General features: G+C 39.9%; 1 protein-coding gene across 1 annotated transcript in view; it reads left to right on the top strand.

Moving 5' to 3' along the window:
* Positions 1-26,536, top strand: part of HECW2 (HECT, C2 and WW domain containing E3 ubiquitin protein ligase 2) — a 391,418-nt gene that overhangs the window by 254,215 nt on the left and 110,667 nt on the right. The window contains exons 5-13 of the mRNA XM_050751032.1: positions 2,517-2,592; positions 7,371-7,540; positions 9,868-10,010; positions 12,212-12,654; positions 12,738-13,355; positions 14,543-14,638; positions 23,902-24,052; positions 24,751-24,854; positions 25,372-25,496. Coding sequence (XP_050606989.1) covers positions 2,517-2,592; positions 7,371-7,540; positions 9,868-10,010; positions 12,212-12,654; positions 12,738-13,355; positions 14,543-14,638; positions 23,902-24,052; positions 24,751-24,854; positions 25,372-25,496 — 1,926 coding nt within the window. The remainder of the gene's footprint in view (positions 1-2,516; positions 2,593-7,370; positions 7,541-9,867; positions 10,011-12,211; positions 12,655-12,737; positions 13,356-14,542; positions 14,639-23,901; positions 24,053-24,750; positions 24,855-25,371; positions 25,497-26,536) is intronic.

Raw genomic sequence — 26,536 nt, forward strand, 5'->3', positions numbered from 1 at the left:
CCTAATCATGTGGTTTCTTTTCTCACATATCCTTTTGCAATGAATTGAAGATAAAAAAAATTGTGACTTGTCTGTCATTTGTATTTTGTTGTCATTGTCATTCATCAGCATACACAGTGATATGTGTCTCAGATACTTGGAACAGGAAATCTTTCGGCTTCAGGGACAAATTAAGGCCGCCATTACTCACTACCATGTATTGTTTCAACACTTGGTTGACATTCTTGTTTCTGGGTTTTCCTGGAATGAATCTATGGAGTGAGTTTATTTTAAAGCCAGTCTCTAAACATTGAGTGCAGATGTGTTTATTATCCCTAATGTCCCTGTATCTAATGGTAATGCCTGGTTTTTCCTGGCTTTATTGTAATGAATGATAAAAATTGAATTATTTGGATATGATTTCAGATGAGCATTTTGCCAGAGTTGTTGTGCAGTACCCTTTTTCTGTGAATTCTTTGAGAATTGTTTCAGGAAGCCTTTTGCCAGAGGGTGAATTACATTTGAAAAATGAGAATTAGAGGACATTTTCTTTTGTTTCTCATAATTTCTTATAATTTTCAAGTAGGTTTTAAATGAAGACAGGTTATGAATTGTTTCAGCCTCATTAAACTCATTGAGCACAAGTATCCATAGCCGACAGAGATGTGTTTTGAGGGGTGGCACATCTTACTGGAGCATGTGGCCCATTTGTGGGGAGGCCACAGTTTCTGGGATATCTTCCTATGCCCAGACACAGAAGGAGTGGCAGGTTACCGAGGGTGTGTCTCAGTCGTAGTCCAGCGTGGTGTGTGTGAAAGCAGGGTGAGATGGCCACAGCAGTTTGTTGTCTGGCCAGTGTACTGCTGCCTCTGCCCTAGTTAATCTGGGAATGCTGAGTCAGTGGAGTACAATACAATATAATAAACCACCTGTGTTTGTTGAGAGCCAACTCTATGATTGAGGAATTGGATTTGTAGATGGAAGGAAATACAGATACCCGGATGGACCCTGGTGTGTTGCAGAGGACATGTGAAGCAATCAGGATGCAGTTAAGTGGCACGCAAAATAGTTTGACTAAAGTACAAGAGTTACAGCGGAGGGAGTAGAAATTTATACTTCAAAATTTGAATGGGATTTCTCAACTTTGCTTGGATTAGTGATGACTTTTATCTCCTGGGGGTATGTGATTTTTATAGAAATGTGGGGAGTGCAGCAAATATAAAGTGGAGAAAAAGTTTTTAAAAAAATCAGACCTGGACAGTAGTTAAGTAGTAAAAGCAAATTCAGGTCAGGAACTATTGCATTAGGGGAAAAGAGAACTCACTATAGAATTGGCTCAATTCCAGATATAACAAGGGAAAGTGGGGGTTAGAAGCCAAAAAGCAGGGTTGGAGTGGAGGGATTGGCAGATGGAAATTTACCAAGAGTTTAGGGGGATTCTTGTTAAACTGACCTAACAGAATTCTTGCTGAAAGAGGGCCAGAGTGATCAGTTATCGCACGGAGGATGGTGGGAGATGAGGAGTTTGATCCGATATCGAGAGTGATCACATATTGAGGGTGGGGATGGACTCTAAACTGACTTACCAGGGATTTTGCTAAAACTAAACTCTATAAGGATGGAGATAAAAGCCCAAGGCCTGCCTGGTTGAACAGAGGGCTCCAAAGAGCCTGAGTAAAGTTTACTCAAGGAAAGAATCTTTGTCAGAAGAACTTAATCTAAACTTCAGAATTAAAACGTGGTTCTATTTCCCACGTTTGGGTACTTTCTGCCTTCAATTCTGTCTCTTACAGTATTGTTGACTTCTTTTGCAGAGTATTGTGAAGGTTTTTCTTCCTAATGTACCACAAATTGTGCATTAATTGCACATAAATTGAGAGAAAGGTCTAAATTTGCTGGGTGGTTTATAAATTACTGGCTTCTTGTGAGGTATAATTTACTCAAAAGCTTTCAGGAAAAGGTTATCAGTATAATAGCACTGCAAATTCTTCTTATTGCTAATTATAATAGCATGTGCCATGTACCTGCAGCATAATAGAACACAAGCCTACAAGTGAGATAGGACTCCATGTGGATTTTCAGAAATACTTGAGGAGAGAGGGTAATTCTATATATACAGGTAGGTCTGATATAAATCAATTGTTTCATTTATTCTAGATTTTCCTAACAAATCTGAAGGAACTTGATATTTGGTTTTTAACTAAAGAGAACATTTAGTATAGTAATAGTAATATATTTACTACAAATCAACTATATTCTTATCAAAGGGAAAAAAGGATGTAAATTAGTTTGATTCATAGTTATTGAGAATTTTTAAGCTTATATCTTTTTTATTTGGGGTAAAGTTTACATTTTAATCTTTCCTCCAAGAATCAGCATTTGTGTCTCTGTTCCAAGATTTGGAAATGAAAGGACACATGATACAATACCTGTTTGATGCAAAAATCATTGCATCTGGGTACATACATGGTTTCCTAGACAGATCCAGTGGCATCATACGCCTCTGAAACTTCAGACGCATGTTTTTTTCCTTTCAGATGGGGGCAGAAGGCATGGAGGGAGGTGCTTCAGGAAACCTGCATTCTCGAAAACTCGTTAGCTTTACATTGTCAGGTAAGAATGTCTTTAAACATGACATTCACTTTGAAAGTGTACAGTTTCGAAGGTATAAATAGTCACTTCTTTCTACAGACTTTCGTATATGATATGATGATATGTGAACTAGTTTTTGGGCGTCATACTTCTGAAAATTCAAGTATATCTCTTACCATGATAAATTAATTATTAACATAAATTCAGAAATTATTTCTTCTACCAAGTTTTCTGGCGATAGACAGTCTGTATAACTATGTATAGTTACTTTAAGAAAAACTGCAACGTAACATGTGCTAACCCCACTGAGGAGCTTTGATTATTGAAAATCATTTATTCTTACTTCAGCTAGAGAAAGGAAAAGTTTGAAGACTGGAGAAAAAAACCCAATATACTTCTTTATCTGTGGAGGAATACACATAAAATTTGGAAAGTGGAGAAGCCAATTGTTTTTGGCTTGTCAAATTGCTTGTATGTTTACCATACAAGTAAAGCACTGCTTTCAAGTTATGAGACAGGACTCATTTCCAGTTTGTAAGTTTGATTTAGTTAAAATCAGTAATTTAAAAAAAGAATAATGTCAGAGTTTACCACTGAAGGGAATTTTTTTGGGTAAAGCATCAATTTATACAAACTGAAAATTTTCATATACAATAATATACATCCCTATATTTGTGTGTACTAGGTTGCAATGTAAAATGTATTTCATACATAGGACACTGTCGAAAAAGTTTGAAAGACACTGATTTTAGAAAATAAATTGGTAGTCATAAAGTCAAGAATACTCTAAGAAAATCCATATTTGAAATAGACTTTTAAAACAGATAACCATGCTACAATATATAGAAAATAAAGTCTGATGGATCTCCTTCACTGGAATATGTTTTGTTTTCATTTTTTTTGTGTGTTGTAGTACACTACAATACATAGAAAATAAAGTCTAATGGATCTCCTTCACTGGAATGTCTTTTTTCATTTTTCTGTAGTTGTACTTCCAAAATTTAAATTAGATCCACTTTTCTTGACTGCGAAAAACAAACAAGCAAACAAACAAAAACATGTTGTGAGAGTGAGCGTTAAAAGACCCGATCCTGAAACAGACGCTTCCACAACGCATAATTACCACATATGACTAAAGTGTACACATCAGTTCACTGTTGGCCCATGGCCTTCTGAGTATCTGTGTTTGGTTTTGCATGTTTCTCCTTTCCCCATATGAGCTTGCTTTTTTGCTTTGCTTCTCTGGTGAATCTCAGCATCTGTAAACTAGTGACTTATGGTTCTAGTTTGACCAATAAATATGTTCCGTTAGGAACCATCAGGGTTTAAAAAATATCTAGGTTTGTAGAAGGGCACTAAAAATAACCATGCCTGTGGTACTATCTCCCTACCCCTCTTATCTGCCTGTTTCCTAAAAACATCTTGGCTGTACACCTGTGCTTTAAACCTTCACGGTACTGAGGGTCTGAAGCTACTGAAATCCCTGATGATAGGCAAGAAACAATTTGTGGACCCAAATAGCTCAAAAAATTTAGAGTATGACCACACCATGGGTTTCTTGGGTTTTTTTTTGTTTGTTTGTTTGTTTTTAATTGACTGGTAAAAATTGTTTTTTTAATGGTGTACTGCATGATGTTTTGATATAAACCATGGGTTTCTTAGTTTAAAATTATTACCCTATGCTTTTAGGTGATCCGTATCGCATGACACATGCTTATTGGTTTTGACTCCGGATGGGATGTTATTAACTGACTATGTGAGAATGACCATCTGTGAGTTAAAAATCTTAGGACATTTTCCTAAAAAGTAGGAAGCAAGCTTTGAGGCACAGCCAAATGCTTCTTCCTTACACATTTCTTCCAACATCGCACCTCTATTCACATGGAGGCTAGCTACCTAACATCTGTTTTATTTCTTACCGTATAGCCAGACATTTGCAGACAGTATACAGAAATGACAAGGAGCTAAAACCAATTCTATAATGTTAATTCTAAAAAGTTAATCTGGTTATAGCATACTGACAGTGGATGATAATATTTATCTGAGAGCATTTAAGCAGTATAGAATGGCTGCCTGCAAATATTCCACTGTTGATTATATGTGGATAGGTAGGGGCACAAATACTTGAATTTTACAGCTAAAATTAAAAATGTATTTTCATTAATATTTTAAACGTGTTTCAAATAAGGCTTTACTTAGGATATTTAACACGTCAAACCTTTGTGACTTTGAGTCCTTCTTTGGCCTATTACATGGTGTGGATATTTGTGAGCAATAGCATATGTAAAAGACAAAAAAGAAAAGATCAGAAATGAGATGGATAAAGGGAACCAAATAATCAGATTACAAATAATTGGTAGTTTGTTGTATTTATTAAGGAAGATTTATTTGTTCAGTGTTCCATTGTGGAAAAATTTTGTATCAGGCTTATCTGACAGTGATATTATTTATCACAGTGACTTAATCATCTGGTGGAATGCTTTTTGTTCAAAGGAATATTTTTTGTGAGTTATTTAACTCTGTCAGACTTTGTGGCATTCATTTCTGTCTATGTTACTCTTCATTTACTACAAAGAAATCCCTTTTTTGGGCATAGATTTAATACATAAAGAAATTTCATTCTTCTGTCTGGATTCAAGGGGAACATAATCAAGAAAGGCAAGAAAATAAATGTGGCAATTGCCTTTTCTTCTCAAAGCTGTTCCCTGCTGAAGAAAATCAAGTGAAAGTAGCATCATTAAATTGACAGTAAGATGCAAATTCTGCATTTAATAATGAGTACGTAGTTTATGAAGTGTCAGGAATGGGGATTGCAAGGCTAATGAGATAGTGGCAGCCTCTCTGAAGTACCTATCTAATTTTTTACCCGTCTTTTCCTTCTCCTACTGGTTTTCAGATCAGAGATCATACTATATATTTCATGCAGTGTTCTCAACGCACAGTGACTCACGCCTGTAATCCCAGCACTTTGGGAGGCCGAGGCGGGCAGGTCATGAGGTCAGGAGATCAAGACCATCCTGGCCAACATGGTGAAACCCCGTCTCTACTAAAAATACAAAAAATTCACTGGGTGTGGTGGTGCGTGCCTGTAATCCCAGCTACTTGGGAGGCTGAGGTACGAGAATCGCCTGAACCCGGGAGGCACAGGTTGCAGTGAGCCAAGATCACGCCACTGCGCTCCAGCCTGGTGACAGAACAAGATTCTGTCTCAAAAAAAAAAAAAAAAAAAATGCTCTTGGTTTAATTTTTATATATATAAAACTTCCCCCCTCTACTGCCAGGTATGTGTCATTAGACACTTCCGGAGTGTTTTCAGCACATGTGCCTGGGCCATGAGTTCTTGTGGGCCACTGGTGAGCCACCTCCTGGGAGTGCTCATTCAAGAATATGGTTCTATGGGCAATTTCAGGCCCATTCTGTTTTTCTAAGAAAGACCTTGTGTTTCAGGAGTGGGCTTGTGTGGGATGACCCTGGTGACCTCCTGTAATTTAGGGTCACTATCCAGGGTCTGTTTGCCAGCTGATCTGGGTAATCCAAAGGTCTGTGGAGGTTCAGGGGCCATATGCAAAATTTCTCTCTGAACCAGTGTTCAGAACTTCCCTAGATTAATCTTCCAGCATTTTCTAAGATGACTTAGCTCCCAGGCATATCTTATTCAAACCAATATTCTCAGAAATGTTGGAGACTCAGTGGAGCCAGCTTTATTTCCTGACATGTTTGTGTCTCTTAGCCTGACCATGGAAAAACATACAGTCTCCTCACTAAATGGACTTTGGCTAGGACTTTTAGCAGCATATAGTATGAAACAGCAATTTGTGAATCTAAGGTGAGTTATAGGACATTCTCCAAATGTTTAAGTTACTTTACTGGCTATTTAAAATAGCAGGTAGCACTTACATTTCAAAAAACATTTCCCCTAACATTCATCACATTTATGGAATATATATGACATTTTAAATGTGGTAAAAATGGATATATGCTCTGATGTTTCATCTCCCATTAAACAGTTCTATGTATATGTAGAAGATTCATTTTTCTCTCATGAAGGAACATGTTTTTCAGTGAACTGCTTACTAAGTGTTTCTCTCAAGATGTTGTCTTGGGAGGCCGAGGTGGGTGGATCACGAGGTCAGGAGATCGAGACCATCCTGGCAAACACTGTGAAACCCCGTCTCTACTAAAAATACAAAAAAATTAGCCAGGTGTGGTGGTGGGCACCTGTAGTCCCAGCTACTCTGGAGGCTGAGGCAGGAGAATGGCATGAACCCAGTGGGCGGAGCTTGCAGTGAGCAGAGATCGTGCCACTGCACTCCAGCATGGGCAACAGAGCGAGACTCCGTCTCAAAAAAAAAAAAAAAAAAAAAAAATGACATTGTCTGAGATTCTGGTTGTCGAATTACATTGCCCTAGGGAAAAGGTGGTGAAGGTGCACATGTTGGAATCAAAAGGGAGCTGAAAAACTGAAAAGTCAGTTTAGGGATGTGAGGTGGTGCTAAAGGTTTGGTTTCACTTATGCGGCCTGTTAGGTGACCCCTCTGCTGAAATTACTGCCATAACCCATTTGACTTCACCTATCTAAGCAATCATAGTGTGAATACTGCTATTGTGTTACTGAGTCATTTCTGTTTAGAGCTTCCTGTGTGTTTATTTGAGAACAAATTGTCTTTGAGCTGCTTGTTCTAATCAGGACATATGGATCCTTCCTTCTTCTATCCCTTGTTCTCTCCCTTCCTCCTTTCTTTCCTCCCTCCCTCCTGCTTTCTCTTTGTCCCTCCCTCCTTCTCCCTCTTTCTTTAAAGATCTTAGGGCAGTTGGGCTAAAGAAAGGGATGTTCTTCAATCCTGACCCTTATCTTAAGATGTCAATTCAGCCAGGAAAGAAGAGCAGTTTCCCCACCTGTGCCCACCATGGGCAGGAGAGACGGTCCACTATCATCAGTAACACCACCAATCCAATTTGGCACCGAGAGGTAAGATGATCCCTAGGGGTCTCCTACTTGTCAGTGAGGAAGTCAGCCCAGTCTGTCTCTTTCCTTGGGACTTTTGCATCCTCAGGTTGTTGATGAAGTGACTAGGGGTTCTGTCGGGAACGGGATACAATGAGAATGAGCTATTCCTACCTCTCCAGAGCCGGGTCTAAGGTAAGACAAATGAAGCTGTCACTTCAGGGGAGCAATTTAAGGACCCTCCAAAAAATTCAGTTGTTAAAATAAAGATCCTAATGCAGTTTTTTAAAACTCACAATTAATGCAAAAAGTTCATGAATAAAATATGAAAATTTGAAGTAAGGACAGGATCAGTAACATTGCCTTGTAGAGTCCTAGTGGGACCTGAGGCAAGAGGAAAAATCAGCAATACTGGTCGTGTTTTTCTTTAAAATTTTGATATTTTGTTGTAGCATACATTTAGTACAAATTAAAGGAATTTCTCTCTCTACGGGCTTTGGCAAATGTTTTATGAATTTCTAGATTTTCGTTAATTAGATGAGCCATTCAAGGAGTCATCATCCTGAGTGAAGCCAGATTGTGTTGATGGTATTTTAGACTTCCTCACAGCTACAGTATGCTACCAGTCATCTTAGTGCACCATATCAGTGAAATCAAGCAAAGGGTTTTCTCATTTGAACTATGGAAAGTCAGAGAAAGAACAAACAGACACTTCTTATCTAGTGAGCAAAGCTTGAGCTGTCCCTCCATTTCTCAGAGATCTGAGGTATGTTTTACATAACTAGTGTGAGAATGTTTCTGGGCTGGCATAGGAGTTACGCAGTTAATTAGATCATACCCTCAATATTTAACGACAACAATATGTTCTAACAATGTTGTAGAAATATTTAATTGGAGAGAGGTATTCAGGGGATCTAAAACCAATTGGAGAAAAGATATGGTTATTTGAGACTTGCCAACACAGCGAGGTATTTCTCCTGGGCGGTTCCTATGGTTTTGGATATTGAATATGGCTTGTATTCTTATGCTTGGTTTAAGAAACTACTAATGATCTATCATGGTAAAAAACTATTAAGGGCATACCACTTAGTCTAATGCATTTCAAAGCCTAGAAGAAATAAAAATATATCTCAGTATGATTCCAGAAGGCACATAATAGATATGATGATGAAACAAGCAGTAACTATTTTCCTAACACTTTAAATTTGCAAAGTTTTTGACCATGTCACCAGTGCAAGCCTGAAAGGGAGGCACAAAGGATGAGATTATTATGTCTTAATTTTGGTGATTAAGAAATTGAAGCTTAAGGTGTTTATAGGACTAGGTATTCAGAGACAGAAGTGGGGCTTAAACTCGGCTTTTTTATTCTAAGCAAGTACTTTTTTCCATTAAGCAGACTGCCAAATTGCATGGTCCTTTGGAAAACCTTAATTGTTATGACTAGATAAACCTAGAGGCACCTAAGTGAAAAGTTGGCTAACACTGTTCACATCACTGTAGTTGATGGGTACTCTCAGGGAAGCAGTGAAATAATTTAGGTTAGATTCCTGGCACCATCATTTACTTATACTGAGATTCCCATCTTTAAAAAGAAAATTATATCATTGTAAAGATAAAGTGAAGATAATATATGTAAAAGTCTCTGTAAGTGAGTAAAGCTCTTCATATTTATTTTATATCTTATTAATGTCCAATCCAGATTTCCCCAGTGGCATTCTTAAAATGAAAACAACAAAACCTATCTTAACTTCATACTTTTATTTTTCTGTCCCAGAAGAAAGAAATAACCCTGTGTGCCTTTTAAACTTAAGGAAAAATTCCATTTGAACATTGTTTTAACATTTATCAGGGAAACCACAGTATTCTGCAGATGTTCCTATTTTAACCACTAAGTGGAGGAGTATTTTACACTATGTTTTGCAACTTCAGAATTTCATGAGATTAGGAATTCAAATTGTCAATCAAATATACTAGTTAATTCTAAACCATTCTATAACAAGATATTAAATATCAAAGAATTGAGATACAATAAATGTAGAGAGTACTAAAATTGCATTGTGCATAACTTAATATTTGATAACATCTCCTAAAACTGTGAAACTAGGAAGGGCTGCATGATTGACTGAGAGGGCTTCTTTTGTCATACAGATCTTTGACTGCTGCTTTTTAGTCATGGTGAATGCTTCTGCTTCTGAGTGAATAAAGGATTGACAGTAGCTGCAGCTATTTCTAGCTATGTGGAACTCTATGTTGTTAGAATTTAAGAGATACCATTTCCTATACAAATAAAATGATACAGTATCATATTTGTCTTTCTTTTAAACCAGCATGTTATCTGTTTGTGTTTTCAGAAATATTCCTTTTTTGCACTTCTTACTGATGTCTTAGAAATTGAAATTAAAGACAAATTTGCCAAGAGCCGTCCCATCATCAAGCGTTTTCTGGGGAAACTAACCATTCCAGTCCAGAGGCTGCTGGAGCGACAGGCTATCGGGTAATCAGCCCTTACCTTTGGGGATCTTGTTGAGATTAGTTCGTATAGGAAAAAATGAAATGAAACTTGGTACTCCTAGGACTTTTCAGACTGGTAAGAAGTAGTAACACAATTCTTTTAAAAATAAAGATGTCCTTACACTTACTAAAATATACTTGACAAAAAGTAGTTTATTTTAATTATATACATTTTTTGCTTCTTTGTCTTTTCCATGAGGTACCCACCATTAACATTTCAGTGTCAAATCTCATAGTGTTTGATTGTTTCTCAGTATATTGGAGTTTTTTATAAAACTTACTCCCTAGGGCAGAATTCTAAGGTCAGGTTGATGCCTATCTTATCCTAATTAATTCCATCCAGAGAACTTGTTACTCTTGAAAAACAGAAACAATCTTGTTTTGGAGCCATTTGAAACAAGACCTAGACTTGAGGAAGTGTTATAATAAAACTCCTAGACATATACATTCATTCAAGCAATTAAAATTTATTCATTGACATACTCTTAAAATTTAGTTAATGTGTAATTAATGTATTTTCTTTTTGTGAGCTTTTTGTAAGTTGTGAGTAAAGTAGTAAGTCATACTGAGGAGATAGAGAAGACCAAAAACAAGTTATGCAAATTAATAATGCATCACTGACTAGAGGCTGTAAACTGTACAGTGGAGCAAACGGTAGATAGAAGAAACATGGTGTCTTCCTTCTGAAATAGCCATTAGAGGGCAGAGGTGGAGTGATTTGGCACTATCCTTCTGATGATTTTCCTTAATTAAGAATAGGTTGGCGGGCACAGCGGCTCATGCCTGTAATCCCAGCACTTTGGTCAGCCGAGGTGGGCAGATCACCTGAGGTCAGGAGTTCAAGACCAGTCTGGCCAAAATGGCGAAACCCCATCTCTACAAAAATACAAAAAAATTAGCTGGGTATGGTGGCAGGCGCTTATAATCCCAGCTACTTGGGAGGCTGAAGCTGGGAGAATTGCTTGAACCCGGAGGCGGAGGTTGCAGTGAGCCAACATCGCACCACTACACTCCAGCCTGGACAACCTCGGCAACAGAGCAAGACTCCGTCTCAAAAAAAAAGAATAAGTCATTTAATTCAGAATAAGATTGTTGCTTGTGTGCAAGAAAATGAAATGACTGCATTTGACTTGATAAAGAGTCAGACTTGAAACAGATGGACAACTCCATCCTTGAGGAGGCAGGTGGCCTCAAGCCCGGGGCCCAGGCAAGGCAAAAACTGAACCTGCTTCCAAATCTGGGATATGACCCCACCATAGTGGCACATCTGACTTTGCCAACCATCCCATCAACACTGCTTACAAGGCACCCTGAGAATCAGTGATAGGCCAGGCTCCCCAGCAGGGAGGGCCAGCAGCTCCAGCCTTCTTTCTCTACAGGCGAGAAAGGAGAGCTTAGTGGCCCTCTCCCCATCACACAGCCAGGGCTGCTGTCTTGGGTATGAAGGGCCCTTTCCTTGTTGTGTTCTTGTGCTTCTTTCCCCTAACTCCCAGCTCCTGTTCTTCAGGGTATCACACAGTGCCCTACGTGCTGTGTTCGGTGATAATCTTTAGCTGCAAGTGTCCTTTTAGAACCAGCTTCCTGTTGTGCTAAATGCTGAGGAAACAGGCCCTCTCCCCTTTTACACCCGAGTCAAAAAACCCCTAAAACTTGAGGCCTTTCACAACTCCTTTATGACCTTCAAAATGTCCTTTTCCTGGTCACCCCTTAAAAGTGAAAGAGTGAATCAGTGTCCTTAAAAATATTCACATAGCGTGTGATATCTTATGCTCTTAATAATAATTTTTCATATATAAATCATGCTGCTATAAAGACACATGCACACGTATGTTTATTGCGGCACTATTCACAATAGCAAAGACTTGGAATCAACCCAGATGTCCATCAGTGACAGACTGGATTAAGAAAATGTGGCACATATACACCATGGAATACTATGCAGCCATAGAAAAGGATGAGTTTGTGTCCTTTGTAGGGACATGGATGCAGCTGGAAACCATCATTCTTAGCAAACTATCACAAGAACAGAAAACCAAACACCGCATGTTCTCACTCATAGGTGGGAACTGAACAATGAGATCACTTGGACTCGGGAAGAAGCCCTCAGTGGAATGACTGATTTCTTTGAACTTAATGGTGGCAAAGCAAGTAGGTCATAAAACATTCATTTGTTATTTCTAGTTAATTTTTAGAAATGCTGTTTTCTCATTCAGATGCCTCTCCAGAAGCTGTTGGCACAATACTTGGAGTCAATTCTGTGAATGGAGACTTAGGTAGCCCTTCCGATGACGAGGACATGCCAGGGAGCCATCACGACAGCCAGTTGTGCTCTAACGGGCCAGTTTCTGAGGACAGCGCTGCCGATGGGGCCCCCAAACATTCATTCAGGACTAGCTCCACACTGGAAATAGACACCGAGGAATTAACCTCCACTTCTTCAAGGACCTCACCTCCCAGAGGACGTCAGGATTCACTCAATGATTACTTAGATGCTATCGAACACAACGGCCACTCCAGGCCAGGGACAGCGACCTGCTCTGAGAGGTCCATGGGCGCCTCTCCGAAACTGAGGAGTAGTTTTCCCACCGACACAAGACTCAATGCCATGCTTCATATTGACTCAGATGAAGCCCGAGGGAGAGAGTGACCTGGAATGCGCTGACAGCTCTTGCAATGAGAGTGTGACCAGCAGCTGAATCCTCTGTGGTAGATCAGCCCACAAGTGGGGCAGACACGGGGACTTCTGATGCATCAGGAGGAAGCCGAAGAGTCGTCAGTGAGACCGAGTCTCTCGATCAGGGCTCCGAGCCTTCCCAGGTGTCCTCTGAAACAGAACCCAGTGATCCTGCCAGGACAGAGAGTGTGAGCGAAGCCAGCACCAGGCCCGAGGGAGAGAGTGACCTGGAATGCGCTGACAGCTCTTGCAATGAGAGTGTGACCACGCAGCTGTCCTCTGTGGAGACGCGGTGCTCCTCTCTTGAGAGTGCGCGGTTTCCTGAAACCCCAGCCTTCTCTTCTCAGGAGGAGGAAGACGGAGCCTGTGCAGCAGAGCCCACCAGCAGCGGCCCTGCCGAAGGGTCGCAGGATTCCGTGTGCACTGCTGGTTCTTTACCTGTGGTACAGGTGCCCAGTGGGGAGGAGGAAGGGCCAGGGGCAGAATCGGCCACTGTACCTGACCAGGAGGAGCTGGGGGAGGTCTGGCAGCGGAGGGGGAGCCTGGAGGGAGCTGCAGCTGCTGCCGAGAGCCCTCCCCAAGAAGAGGGCAGTGCTGGGGAGGCCCAAGGCACCTGTGAAGGAGCAACTGCCCAGGAGGAGGGCGCTACTGGAGGTAGGATATGGACACCACTGTGGCTTTTGGCTCGAGCGTAGCTGTGCAGAGAGAAGCTCTGTAGTTTTCCCCTCAATCTAAACAAGGCCGCAGGTTGCATATTACCTGAATTCCTCACCTTGAGGTTCAGCAGGGGAAGAGAGGCACGATTGAAAACAGGGCCAGGAAGAGAAGGAAACAGGTAACAAATGTGTGGGCAGCTGAAACCCTTCCTCTAGATTAGGCCTCCTGTTTCAGAGTGGGGAGACCGAGGGACTTCATCACATAGCTAGGAAGAAGGCAGCATGATTTGCGTCCAGATGGGCTTGAGTTCAAATTCAGTGCTCTTTTAAAAAATGGCTTTGCTGCTGCTGAAGTAACAGGCCTGTTAAACAGCAGTCTTCACACTTACATAATGGGTCTCTTTTGGAACCTGGGTCTGTAGATACACAACCACACAGGCAGGCAGCTTCAGCCTTAGTGTAATCTGCAAAGGTTATGAGAAACACCTAGTCACTCCTCCTTTCTAAAATTTCACAGTGGAAGATTAACATATGCTATGCATCAAAGGTAATATTTTTGTCTTCTACAATTTAGTAATGTCTACTAAGTTAGGTGATGCATTCTGACTTGGAGAATAAGCTGTTTTTGTATCCAAGGATACAAATTTACACCTGAAATTTGTATTACTCCCAGTGAATGTGGCTCTCTAGAATGATTACTTTAAAATGCCCTATAAGGATGCATTAAAAATCAAAGAGCAATTTCGTATGTCTGGCTGGCATAACTCAAAAATAGGAATGATTTTCTTATTCTGTAATTTATTTTTCTACCTACATGATCCCTTCTTTTCTTCCTCCTCTTTTTTTTTTTTTTTTTTTTTTTTAATTTTGTTTCCTTCATTATATCGTAGCCACCATGTGACCCTGAAGCATTAGCACATGGCCAGGACAGAGGCCATTGTGGGTGAGGGATGAGGAAGTGAAGCCACAGGAGGGGAGGGGTACATGCAGAGGACAGTTCTTCAGGAAGCCTGCTTCTAAGCATTCACCTCCTATTCTCTTCTTTTGTTTCTAGGTCCTCATATGGGAAATGAGACTAAACAGAGAAAAGAAACTAACCTTGGAATTTATGTTAGGTTTTTATATAGAGTGTTTTGATACTGAAAGAGAAAACAATACCTGGTAACTTTATACCTTTAATCCTAGGTTCTCAAGCCAACGGCCACCAGCCACTGCGATCACTACCTTCAGTGCGCCAGGATGTTAGCCGGTACCAGAGGGTGGACGAGGCTCTCCCACCAAGTGAGGACCTGTTAGTTCAAAGGGCCCACCTTAATCAAAGGGTGAAAGGTGACAGGCAGACCCATTCCCATGAGTCTTAAAAGATGGATATGTGGTCTTCAAGCAGAAGGAATCTGGGGGCTGCCACTTAGCATAGCAGGTGTAGTCTGGGACATGCTAGGCTAATGACTCTTCTCTGGCACCATTCTGCTGAAAGAAAGGGCAGCTGTAAACCCTGCGCTGCCCATGGGGTAAACACTATAATAATGGAGGTAGATCCAGATGTTTTGGGAAATTGGGTGCATAACAGAATTTTTTAAAATTATGCCTAACCACAGCATGAATGTTCTATCAGCTAATAGACAAATTGGTACACTCTCTTAGAAAAACCTCACTCTATGTAATATACTGCCTTTCTGTTCACTTACAGCGTTTAAAATCATTAAGCACAAGGTTCTGATATTTTTCCTTAGGGATATGCAGGGAAGTATTGTTAATTTCAGAAATTAGTCTACTACTTATTTGGGACATGACAGTTATCTGGGGATTTGAAAGACATTTCATTTATTTCACTTTCAGAAAACACGTAGCACTTAAAGGAGAGATGGTGGAGGATTAGGGATGCTGGGATATAGTTACATAACCTGTGTTAAAGGTATGAGTGATACCCTCAGCCAATCATAATCCAGATGAAATGAAAACTCGTATGTAAATTTCGACAGTTCTTTAAAGAGATGTAGCTCTATGAGAGCAATGCATTTTGATGAATATTGATAAAGCCTGGTAAACATTGCTTTAAAAAAAAAACACTGTAAGGTACACCCTTTTGCCTTACCCCTTTCCTTCTTGCTCCCCCCCTCCACTTACCCATCTTATATGTGATCATGACAAGAGGCTGATGCCTGGGTTCCTCTGTGTTTTAAAAATGGTGGGACATAAAGAAGAGAGGGGATGAATTTAAAGGGTTACAATTCTGAGTGGTTAGTCTGGCAAGTACCGACAAAAGAGCTTAATGGTACTGTGGAGAATTTATCCAAATATCGCCTTAATCCTTTTGAAATTATTTTGGACACAGATCTTTCCCTTGTTTGTTTATTTGGATAACTAAGGGCTGTGACTCATAGGAAACATATTTTAAGCAGTTTAAAATAAAATGGACTGAGAGATTAATTAACCTTATGTCATCTTAGGCAGGTAGAGGGGCCCAGGGACCCGAGAGGGCCACAGAAAACTTCCTTATTGATAAAACATTTGATAAACCCTTAGAGAAAAGATGAGTCAAAAAAGTAAAATGTTCCTGGAAGATATTTAGGTATAATTGGAGCAAAACAAATTCGGAACACTAGGAGAGAGTTCTGGGAGAGCTTTATTTTTATGTATATACAGATTAATAGTCATTTAGAGTTTCAGAGTGTTGGACAGTAGCATTGCAGAAGTGCATTGATAAATCACGTCTTCCTAGCCACATCCAATTGCTGTAATTTTTGCTATGTAAGTTTGGTCTCCTGATTGTATTTAATAAAGACAGATACTTTCCTGCTGAAATTATGACCACTGTTTGTGATATCTCAATGTATTGTTTAAATACTGGTGTTTGCATTACACCTGTAGATACATCTTGGGAAATTTTTTTTTTTTTACAATTGGCAGTTTCTTTTAATGAGTTGATGTATTTGCAAAAGTAAAGGCAACTTAGTGACTCATCATATTTAATCAGTGACTGACAAACAAGAGGAAAATTCTTAAGAAGTATTCCCTTTTATTCAGAGGTTTTCAGTGGTGGCAGGGGGTGCCACCCACTAGGCGATGTTTAGAGTTGAGGCGGGGTGGGTAGCCTTTCAGTGTAACAGTGGTTGAAGGGTGCTACTGGCATTTAGTGGGTGGAGGCCAGTGTATCAAACATCCTGCAATGGTGAGACAGTTGGATACAACTAAGAAGTGTCCCACCCAAAATTCGACAGTGTGCCCTCTAAGAAACACTTCTCTGTGCTAATTTATTTAATGCTTGATAAATAACATTGTTTTTGTAAAATATAAACAGAATTTTTATATTTTAAAAACTCAGAAGTAAAGATGCCTCCCTCTAAAAATATTAGTTATACACACACACACACACACCCACACTCATACACTCGTGTTATAGGACCAAGCAACTTGCACATTTGGGGATGTGTCTTCTCATGGCTAGATTGTGGATTGTGGTCTGAACATACCTGACTGCTGTTCAGCTCTGTCAACCATTCCCATGTGTGTCTCGTCCTTGTGACAGTGGTAATCGCTTGGCTGCCCTTGCTACTTGTCTGTCCTCACCTCAGCTAGGTCCCTGCCCTCCTTTTCTAACTGGACAACTCTGCTACTACCTCTGGCCATACATCTGACTTACAGCTGTGGCATCTACACTGTGGTGTCTTGTGGCTTCTGAGGCTCAGCTAGGGGTGTCGGCTGGATCGTGCAGACAGGCCCATCTCTTAAATGACCTGGCTGAATTTTAAGGCTAACAGTTGTGATTTTTAACACTGTCAGTTATTATAAGTTCATTTTTGTGGTGGTTTACACTTTACAAAGCACGCTTTTGCATGCTTTCCTTTATTTTTTGTTCTTTCAATAATTTTGCGAGGTAGGTGAACAGGTCTTGTCTGTAATTTATAGGTTGTTGCATAGAAGTCAGCTAATCTGATTCTTTTATTTTATAGTTGCAGAAACTGAAGCCCAGATCAATTAAGTAATTTGTTTAAGATTTCATGCAAGTAAAAGTTGAGACAGAGTCTCAGATATTCCCTCTCCTCTAACAGGTATTCTGATCTGCGATTGGAGGGGAAGGGCCTATTGTGTGGGTAGATGAATGTAAATCCTGAAGGTCTGGTTTGAGGCAGAGGGTGGCTTACATGGTGATATGTTATTTATTGGGCACCACCAATGCCTCACATCAGAGGGTTTGGGGGTTTCTCTGAAACTTCAATATATTGCAGTGCTTTGAGGTCAGACCCACCAGAAGACTCAAAAAGTGCTCAGCTTTCTCTTCCTCTGGGATAGAGTTATGCAAAGAGGCCCTCCTCAAGGAGGCCCCTCACCTAGTAGGAAAGTGGCTGCAGGCGTTTGAGCCAACATGTTGTGGTCCAGATAGATGTGTTGTATTCAGCATCTGTATTAGACCCAGCAGCACCTTTCCTCTCTGTGCAGGTCACTTTCTTTCTACCCTAGGGACAAGCTCCTGAAGCAGTGTAGTTTGAGCTTTGGTGGCCGCCATTCTTGATTCTTTTTTTTTCCTTGCTCTGTCACCCAGGCTAGAGCACAGTGGCATGATCATGGTGCACTGCGGCCTCAAACTCATGGGCTCAAGTGAAGCTCCTGCCTGGGCCTCCTGAGTAGCTGGACTATAGGCGAGCATGATCATGCCTGGCTGGTTTTTTTATGTTTTTATTTTTTGTAGAGAGAGGGGTCTCACCATGTTGCCAGGGCTGGCCTCGAGCTCCTGGCCTCAAGCAATCCTCCCACCTTGGCCTCCCAAAGTGCTGGGATTATAGGTGTGAGCCACTGTGCCTGGGCTTGATTCTTTTTTTCTTTTTCTTTATCATTATTATTGTTGTTCTTGTTATTTTAGCTCCTTTTCATCATATTTTCAGGGATTTATTTGTTTGCTTTCTTCTTTTTCCATTCTTATTTCTCCCATCTCAAGAAGGGAAACAGATCTTGGACTTAGTACTAAGACTGATCAGCAATGACGGTGATCTACCAATTGGTTCTCAAAATCTTACTCTTGCCTTAGGCCACACAGAGTGCACTGTGGCCTTGTGGCTTGTGTAGCTCCAGCTCTGGTTAAGAGATATTCTAATGATTCGTAAAAAATGAGAAAGTTCCAGGCCTTGGAGGCAGCATGACACTGTTGAGAGCCTCCCAGGGAAGTAGCTTGGACTCAGTTATGCACAGAATGCCTTAAGAATTTGCTGTATCTTCTCATTCTGATGTTACTGATGGTCCTGGCAGCTAGAGCTAGTTCAGGGCTGAAGCCCTGTAGAATATTATTGGCATGACAAATGTTGGTCTTTTTAGCATTAAGATGAGTGAAAAAAGAATCACCAGCCCAGCCCTTCTGAAAAACTATTTTCTTTTTCTCTTATTGATTCCAATGTAATTGTGACTTAACCCATTGCTGCACTGGAGACAATATGGAATTGTTGTATAAATGTTTTTCCCCCAAAATGGTAGATTTTGTAGGAATAGGACTAGAATCAGGATGAACAGTCTGGGTTAGTGGACTCTGATAGGATCCAAGATGTTGCATATTGTTAGGACTAGTCTATTACTTACGTGAGGGGTTCAAATGAGTAGTTCTGGACAACTATAGGGGAACATTTATCATTTTTGTGTGGTTGTACACTTTCATTATTAAAGTGTTTTTTTAAATGAAGGCCTAAGACCATGCAGTGAATCTGAAAAGTATAATTAATCTAAACTTAGAGTTTCTACTATGTTTAGGGTTAGGGGCTCTTATTCTCTAAGCTTACAACTTTGTTTTGAGAAAAAAAAAATGGATACTTTCAATCTAAAAAGCTACCTTATTAAAAATTGAAGATTAAAGTGCCGAATATGCAACTACTTGACTTTTTAAAAAACTTTTTGTTCAAATAAAATAGCAGAAAAGAGCACATACGGCCTGCTGAATTCTTTCTACTAAACACACATGGCAGCCCACACCATCAGCACTCTAGAAGTCCCCTTTGTACCCCGTTTCAATCACTGTCCGCCACTCTGTATGGGGAAATGGGCCTACCGTTCTGATTCCTAAAGTCATAGATAAGTTTAGCCTACTTTTATACTTTATACAAATGGAATTTTACTTCCTTGAGTGTTCAAATAAGAAAAAAATAATCTTTTAAACACTGTCATCTGTCATTTATCACAAAGCTTATAATTTTCCTTGAAAGTACCTTTAGTTCATTAGAACTTAATCATCTCGTCATTTTGGTGATGATACCTGTGGTTATTGCGGTTTTTTATAGTGGATTTATACATTTACTTCACAACATTCAGGGGCTTGATTTTACTAAATCCGGTGATAACCAATTCAAAACCCTGCCCATAGCCCACCCCCTCCCCACCTCTAATATGTTGTAATTCATGCCGTTTAGTTGTTGACTTTCCAATATCAGCATCTGCTGAGATGTATTCACAGCTCATCTGATTATGAGCCAAGTGGTGCAGTGGAGACCGAGGTCTGGTTTGAAGGGAGTGGGAAAGGCTGATGAGATGAGCCGAGGGATCATAGGAACAATCCTACCCCCTTCCCGCATATGTTGATTTTAAAAACTGAAAACTCTAACGACCTTACCTCTTCTACCTGCCTCTGTTCCCTGCTGAGGAGACCAGTGCTGTGACAGCAGCCTTGGAGTAGTTTTATCCACTTTCTAATTCTCCGACTTTCCCTTAGTGTCCAGCCACTTAAAAGGGCCTATTTATATTTAAGTCTTAGGGTGTCTAAGAGTCCACTTGCTCCTAGATTTTAGGCTGAGGTTTAGGTTTTGTTTGTTTGTTTGTTGTTTGTTTGTTCGTTTTTGAGATGGAATCCAACTCTGTTACCTAGGCTGGAGTGCAGTGGCATGATCTCAGCTCACTGTAGCCTCTACCTCCTGGGTTCGAGTGATTCTCCTGTCTCAGCCTCCTGAGTAGCTGGGATTATAGGCGTGCACCACCACCCCCAGCTGAATTTTGTATTTTTAGTAGAGACAGGGTTTCGCCACATTGGCCAATCTGGTCTCAAACTCCTGCCCTCGGTGATCTGCACGCCTTGACTTCCCAAAGTGCTGGGATTACAGGTGTGAGCCACCATGCCCAGCCACTGAGGTTAAGTTTCTAGTGAGCCTCCATTTCATGGTCTCTGAGAAATCTGGCATTTGCTTCGTGGGTTTGTCCAGCAAATTAGCTACCGTTTTAAGTTATTATTCATTTATGTCAGTGCTGCTCAAAGTTTAGTGTGTCTAGGAATAAGCTGAGAAGGTTGTTAAAAATGCAGATAACTGAGCCGTAGCTTCGGATAGTCCGATTCTGAAGACCTGGGGCACATCATAGAAATCTGCATTTTTATTGATCCTCAAAGTGATTCTGGCACATGTTGTCAGAGTCCCACCAGCCTTGAGAAACATTTCTCTAGGTAATAGTTTTCAAACCTTATTATTGGCATGAAGTTATTTATGCAAATGAAATATTATGTGGAACACCAGTGTACACAACAATAACATTGGAGCTGTTGTGGCTAAAATAGGATTGGCAGATGTTAGTGGAGCCCTGTCCCTCGGGGACTCAAAGCTCCTGGCCCTTAAGGCTAACCTAGACATAAAATGTTGCTAAGTTCTTGCTGAACCTAATATAATAAAATGGGTGTCGTTTTATAGATTCATAGAATACTAGAACTGGAAGGGACCTTTGCAGTTGATTGTGTCCTCTAATTTTTCAAAACTGTGATTCATAGAGGTGAAGTGACTTTTTTTAAGGTCTTGTAGTGAAAGTGTGACAAGCCACAGCCAGATATCAGGCCTTCTGTCTCCCAGTTCAGTGCAGAACAGACACAGACACACACACATACCCTAACCCCCGCAAACATTGCTCTCATTCTCACTGCACCCTCATTATATAACCTATTTGACAATGTAGCAAGACAAGGAAGTAAATGTTAAGTCCCCAGTCTTCTAACTGCCTATCTCATTTTAGCATTGTCTATCTGAAAGAAACTTTGATGCTATGAAATGAGTTTTCATATGCTTTCTTATACCAAAAACAAACCAGGCCCGATATAAAGACATATAAGATGTTGGAGCAGTTGTACTCAACGAAGTAACTTTGATAGGTACAACAGAGAGCTAACCTTACTGCAGGCACCTCTGCTACCTTTGCCTGGGTAGAATGATATCAACAGTGTGGGTAGAAGTGGATACGTAGTTCATGGATAAACCAATAGCATAACAGCCCTTCCTGATTTCAGAGTCAAGCATTCACTTGAAATCGGCACTATAGAATTTGTCTTTATGGGGACTTGAGTAATTACATCAGTGTGAAGATACAATATTTGATAGGGATAATTTTAATATGCATTCAGTGTTCCATGACCTTAGAAAGCAAATTTTTGGTCCTTGTTTTCTTGTTCTCCCCATTGCACATTGAAAGGTCTTTATTGAACTATAAATTAAGGTGATTACTGGCCTTTGTGGAAGGTGAATACAAGAATCATTCTTTTTTGTGGCTTTGTGTCATTTTAAATTTTTTTTTCATTTATTACATGCTATGTGCAAGACACATTTATTTGGCTGTTCTCTCTTCCACCTCGCCATTTTGCTACACATAGACCTCAAGCAAGCCACAGTCATACCTCACTTGGTAAATTCCTACTTTGTTAGTTCCAGGAAAAAATTCCATCTTTGAGAATTTTTTTTTCACTGTTTTTGTCAGAAAACGGAAAGTATGCAACAATGTGTTTTCTTTTCTGCCATAACTGCCAGAAAATTGAGAGCCAAATTTTAGTAATAATCTAATCTTGGGAGTTTGGCAGCATCTCCTCTCTCTGTTTCCTTTAGTTTGTCTAGTTGGTCTCTTATTTTTTTTTATCCTGAATTGACCTATTCTACATTTTTTAAATTGGGGCTCCTGTAAACATTCTTTGGAGAAGGATTGGTCATTTCTTTTCATGTGCATTTGATTTGATGTCTATGTGCCTGAATTACCCTGACTCTAATGAGAAAGGAATGAGATAGGGGTAATTGGTTCCCAGAATCTTTGAGATGGAAAAGCATGCAAGGAGCAGAGCAAAACAGTGAAATACATCAAAGTGTTTTGAAAAATGGTTCCTGAAGATGCTTTAATGTACTTGCTATTTGTGAGCATATCAACAGGCTGAGCATGAGGTCTTTTGAAAATGTCTTATTGATGGGACTGTAGTGCCCAAAGAATTCAGATTTGGCAGGCCGTTTCATGGAAGAGTCTGTGTTACCTTGGAGCGTGAATGGCATTGAGTTGTTTACTGTCTGTGTGGTGCTTTTGTTCAGCCCAATTCCTCTTTCTTTTGCCATTTGTCATACATTACAATGTGCTTAGATCAACAAAAGATGTCTTTCTGCTCCCAGCTGAGGCGACGGCCTTCGGCGATGGTCTGGTGCAGGCTGATCTCTACTATGCAGGTCTTTCCAACCCTCCTAAGGACGCTGTTGGTAAACTTGCCCTCTTCCCTTACAGAGCAAATGCCGTAGGTGGTCAGGAGAAAATATGCCCTTCTCCTGGTCTCCAGGATTAACCCCACTGTGTCTGTTGATAAGCATGGGATCACATGGACAGTTTTGAGATAATTGAATGTGTCAGGAGAAAAATGCTTATTAATTTCAAGAAATAACTTATACAAAAATATAAATGCATAAAGAACTTTCCTGGTTAAGGAATAGATTTCTGCTGTTTTCATGTTCCCTGTGTAAATTACCCTTCCCACGTGTAATAGGTTTCAAAATTTTGCCTTTTGAAAAGATCAGCTCGTGCTCTGTGGATTTTAGTAGTGGAATGGCCTTTTAGAGAGTCACAAAGGTGGGGTGTCTGACTCTGAAGACCAGTCTGCCTTCTGAACATTCACTTGTGTATTTCTCTAGAAAGATTTAACACACTTAAAAATAAAATTAATCTGTTAAAATGTTATGTTTATTTGAAGTTGGAAGGCAAGAAATTGTCCTTGCTCTGAAAATGTAGTCTTCTTTGGAAAAGTGCAAATAGAAGTTTGTAGATAATGATACTGTTTCATCACTAGGCGAGCATAGTTATTTTAGTTATTTTTTCCTGAGGACTAAATTTACTACAATTGTGCATGAATATGCATGTGGAAGTTTCCAGCTATGAGGTTTTCGTTGAAGCTAGAAAAGACATGGAGAAATCAGGTTTTTTTGGTGAAAATAAACATCAATACCCATTTTGATGTGAATATCTAAAGTGAAATGAAACCAACTACATGTATTTTTTAAATGCTGAGGCTCATATGTGAAGGGTGAGCATAGTGGGCAAATTTGGAATGATTCTCTACATTTAAAGATTATTTAAGGTACTGGTATTATACGCACAGGATAATACCAGCTTAATAATCAGTCACAACAGATTCTGGAATGGACTGGGGAGAACTATGGGATAGTGCGGTGAGATGTATGTTATTAGTCTCAGATTATAGCATGTCAGAGAAAGAAAACATATGCCGAACTTAATGAACCCCATTAATGGTCTCAGCTCCTCCTCCTAATTCCTTTCGGTGCCTCACTGCTATTTAGACTGGGAGGCACGCATTGACAGCCACGGCAGGATCTTCTACGTGGATCACGTAAACAGAACCACAACGTGGCAGCGACCGACAGCTCCCCCAGCCCCGCAGGTGCTGCAGAGATCTAACTCCATACAGCAAATGGAGCAGCTGAACCGGCGGTGAGGATGAGCATTATGCTGTGACTGTTGTATTTTGTGGTTGGGCTAATTTTTACCTGGCACAAAGTAGAAGACATGGTTGTCTCTTTGATCTTTGGGTGTCCTGTCATTAAAGTGTAGCTGTTACCTCTTTTGATTCCCAGACTTCAATTGGACTTCTCTTGATTAAAAAAAAATAATAATACCCACATATATACCTTGTTTGGAAACTAGAGAACAAATAAATAAATATGACCTCTTTTGTCAACCCAAGCCTTGATTTTTAGTAAAGCAGAACATATGTATTTGCTATTTAAAGCCAAACATCTTTTCTAGTCTCTAGAATCTTTATTTGTGGCTTCTCATTATTATCAACCTAAGCTTTTTAGATGAGTTATTCTTTTTCAAGAATTAACTGCTACGGAACATAAAGATTTTTTTCCCTTTAACAATATAGGAATTTACTTTTCTTTGGTTAAGGGCCACAGAATTTTTTTAGTGTTATTAATTTGCCAGGAAAATGTTCCCCAAATAATGGACAGAAGAAATTTAATGCAGTGTAATTTAAACAGCAGATGGCCAAGAAGTCCAGGGAATGGGGGTTAGAGGAGGAAATAGTTGAAGCCGAGAAGATAGTGAAAAATGCTAGACTCTTGGGGAGCAGTTGAGTCCCATCTTTTGAAGGCTGCTGGAATGTAACTCTAGGCTCATGATTTTAGATATCAGAGTATCCGCAGAACCATGACCAATGAGAGGCCTGAGGAAAATACCAATGCTATCGATGGGGCAGGGGAGGAAGCTGACTTTCACCAAGCCAGTGCAGGTAAGAGCTTTGGGCTTTGTTTTTGTAATTTCATAAAAGTCAAAAAAGAAACAAATAAGGATTCCCAACAGATGAGGCTTTTCTTTTGGAGAACTTTTTCTCTTCAGTAAGATATGGTAATCCAACTCAAAAAACAGAATTCACCAGAAACCTCTTCTAATCCTCAACTTTTAGTTAATATTAAGAAAGAAATCACAAAACCCAAGTAGAATATAAATTACTTTAATTTCTTGATCTGTGGGATATTGGAAAAAGAATCAGATCATTTAAAACACATAAGAATGCATTAAAATGTTAATAGTGACTAGAAGTATTACTTAACTGAATTTTAGTGTAATTAAGAACAGTCATGTTTTAGGTATGAATTTGCGGCAAAGAAAAAAGCATTGGGGGATTAAAATGATAGCACATGATGTAGGTATCCTATGGTTCTTTTAAAATACAGACTGAAGTGAGTAGATAGTTTTCACATCATAGAAAGATTTCCTTGACAGCCTCTGTGGTCTACCCTGTCTAGATTTCCGACGGGAGAACATCCTGCCTCATTCTACCTCCAGATCCAGGCTCACGTTGCTGTTACAGTCTCCCCCCGTGAAGTTCCTCATCAGCCCAGAGTTCTTCACCGTGCTGCATTCTAACCCTGTAAGTAGCAAATCTGAAAGAGTGTGAAGGAAAACAACAGGCCAAAGAAAATGATCCTTGTTTTTGTAGTAATAGCAGGAATGATAATGGCGAATGTTTCCAGAGCACTTAGTGTGTTCCGAGTTCTATGTTGAGCACTGAACACTTTAACCCGTTTAGTCCAAAGAAACCATTTGAGTTCACTGGGCTGCTGTAACAAAGCACTGTAAGCTGGGTGACCTGTCAGCAACAGAAATTTATTTCTCATGGTTCTAGAGCTATGAAGGCCAAGATTGAGGCACTAGCAGGTATGGTGTCTGATGACAGTCCATTTCCTTGTGTGTAGATAGCCATCTTCTCCCTCCATGTTCGTATGGTCTATGGGCTGAGGGCTCTCTCTCAGCCTTCTTTTATAAGGGTATTAATTCCTAATTACCTGTTAGGTCACTTCCTGCCCCCACTTTCTAATACTATTATATTGGTGATTAGGTTTCAACCTACGAACTTTGGGGGACACAAACATCAGACCCATAACAGGAGGATTTAAAGGATTATTCCATGAGTCTCTGAGGGCTGAGGGAGTGGCTTGCTGAAGATAATAATTAAAGGAAGGTCATCTTAACTGCACATGAAGTGATTTAGAATGAGGAGAACATTGACCATAGAAGTCTAGCTGGATATAATCCATTCATCATGGCATGTGTTGTTAGGAGCCTGGACTAGGATATAAGAAAATAGAGAAAAAGGATTCAGCATGAGAGGAATCGCAGGCAGGGAGTTGGCAAGATTTGGTGGATAAATAGGTAGAATAGAAACTGAAGAAGTTGACCTTGAGTATTAATAATAATAATAATACATAAATAATGAATAATACATAATTAATAATACTGGGAAAATGTGGATGAGGGACTTGTTAAAGGAATTGAAGGAGAACATATTGAATTTAACAAGACATATCATACACTTTCAGAAAAACAGAGTAGATCATAGAGAAAAATAAAAGTCAACAGAATCCTATCACCAGGAGTTGGTGGTGAGGTAATTAGTATATATTAATACAT

The sequence above is a fragment of the Macaca thibetana genome, chromosome 12 (genome assembly GCF_024542745.1).
Source record: "Macaca thibetana thibetana isolate TM-01 chromosome 12, ASM2454274v1, whole genome shotgun sequence".
Taxonomy (NCBI): Eukaryota; Metazoa; Chordata; class Mammalia; order Primates; family Cercopithecidae; genus Macaca; species Macaca thibetana.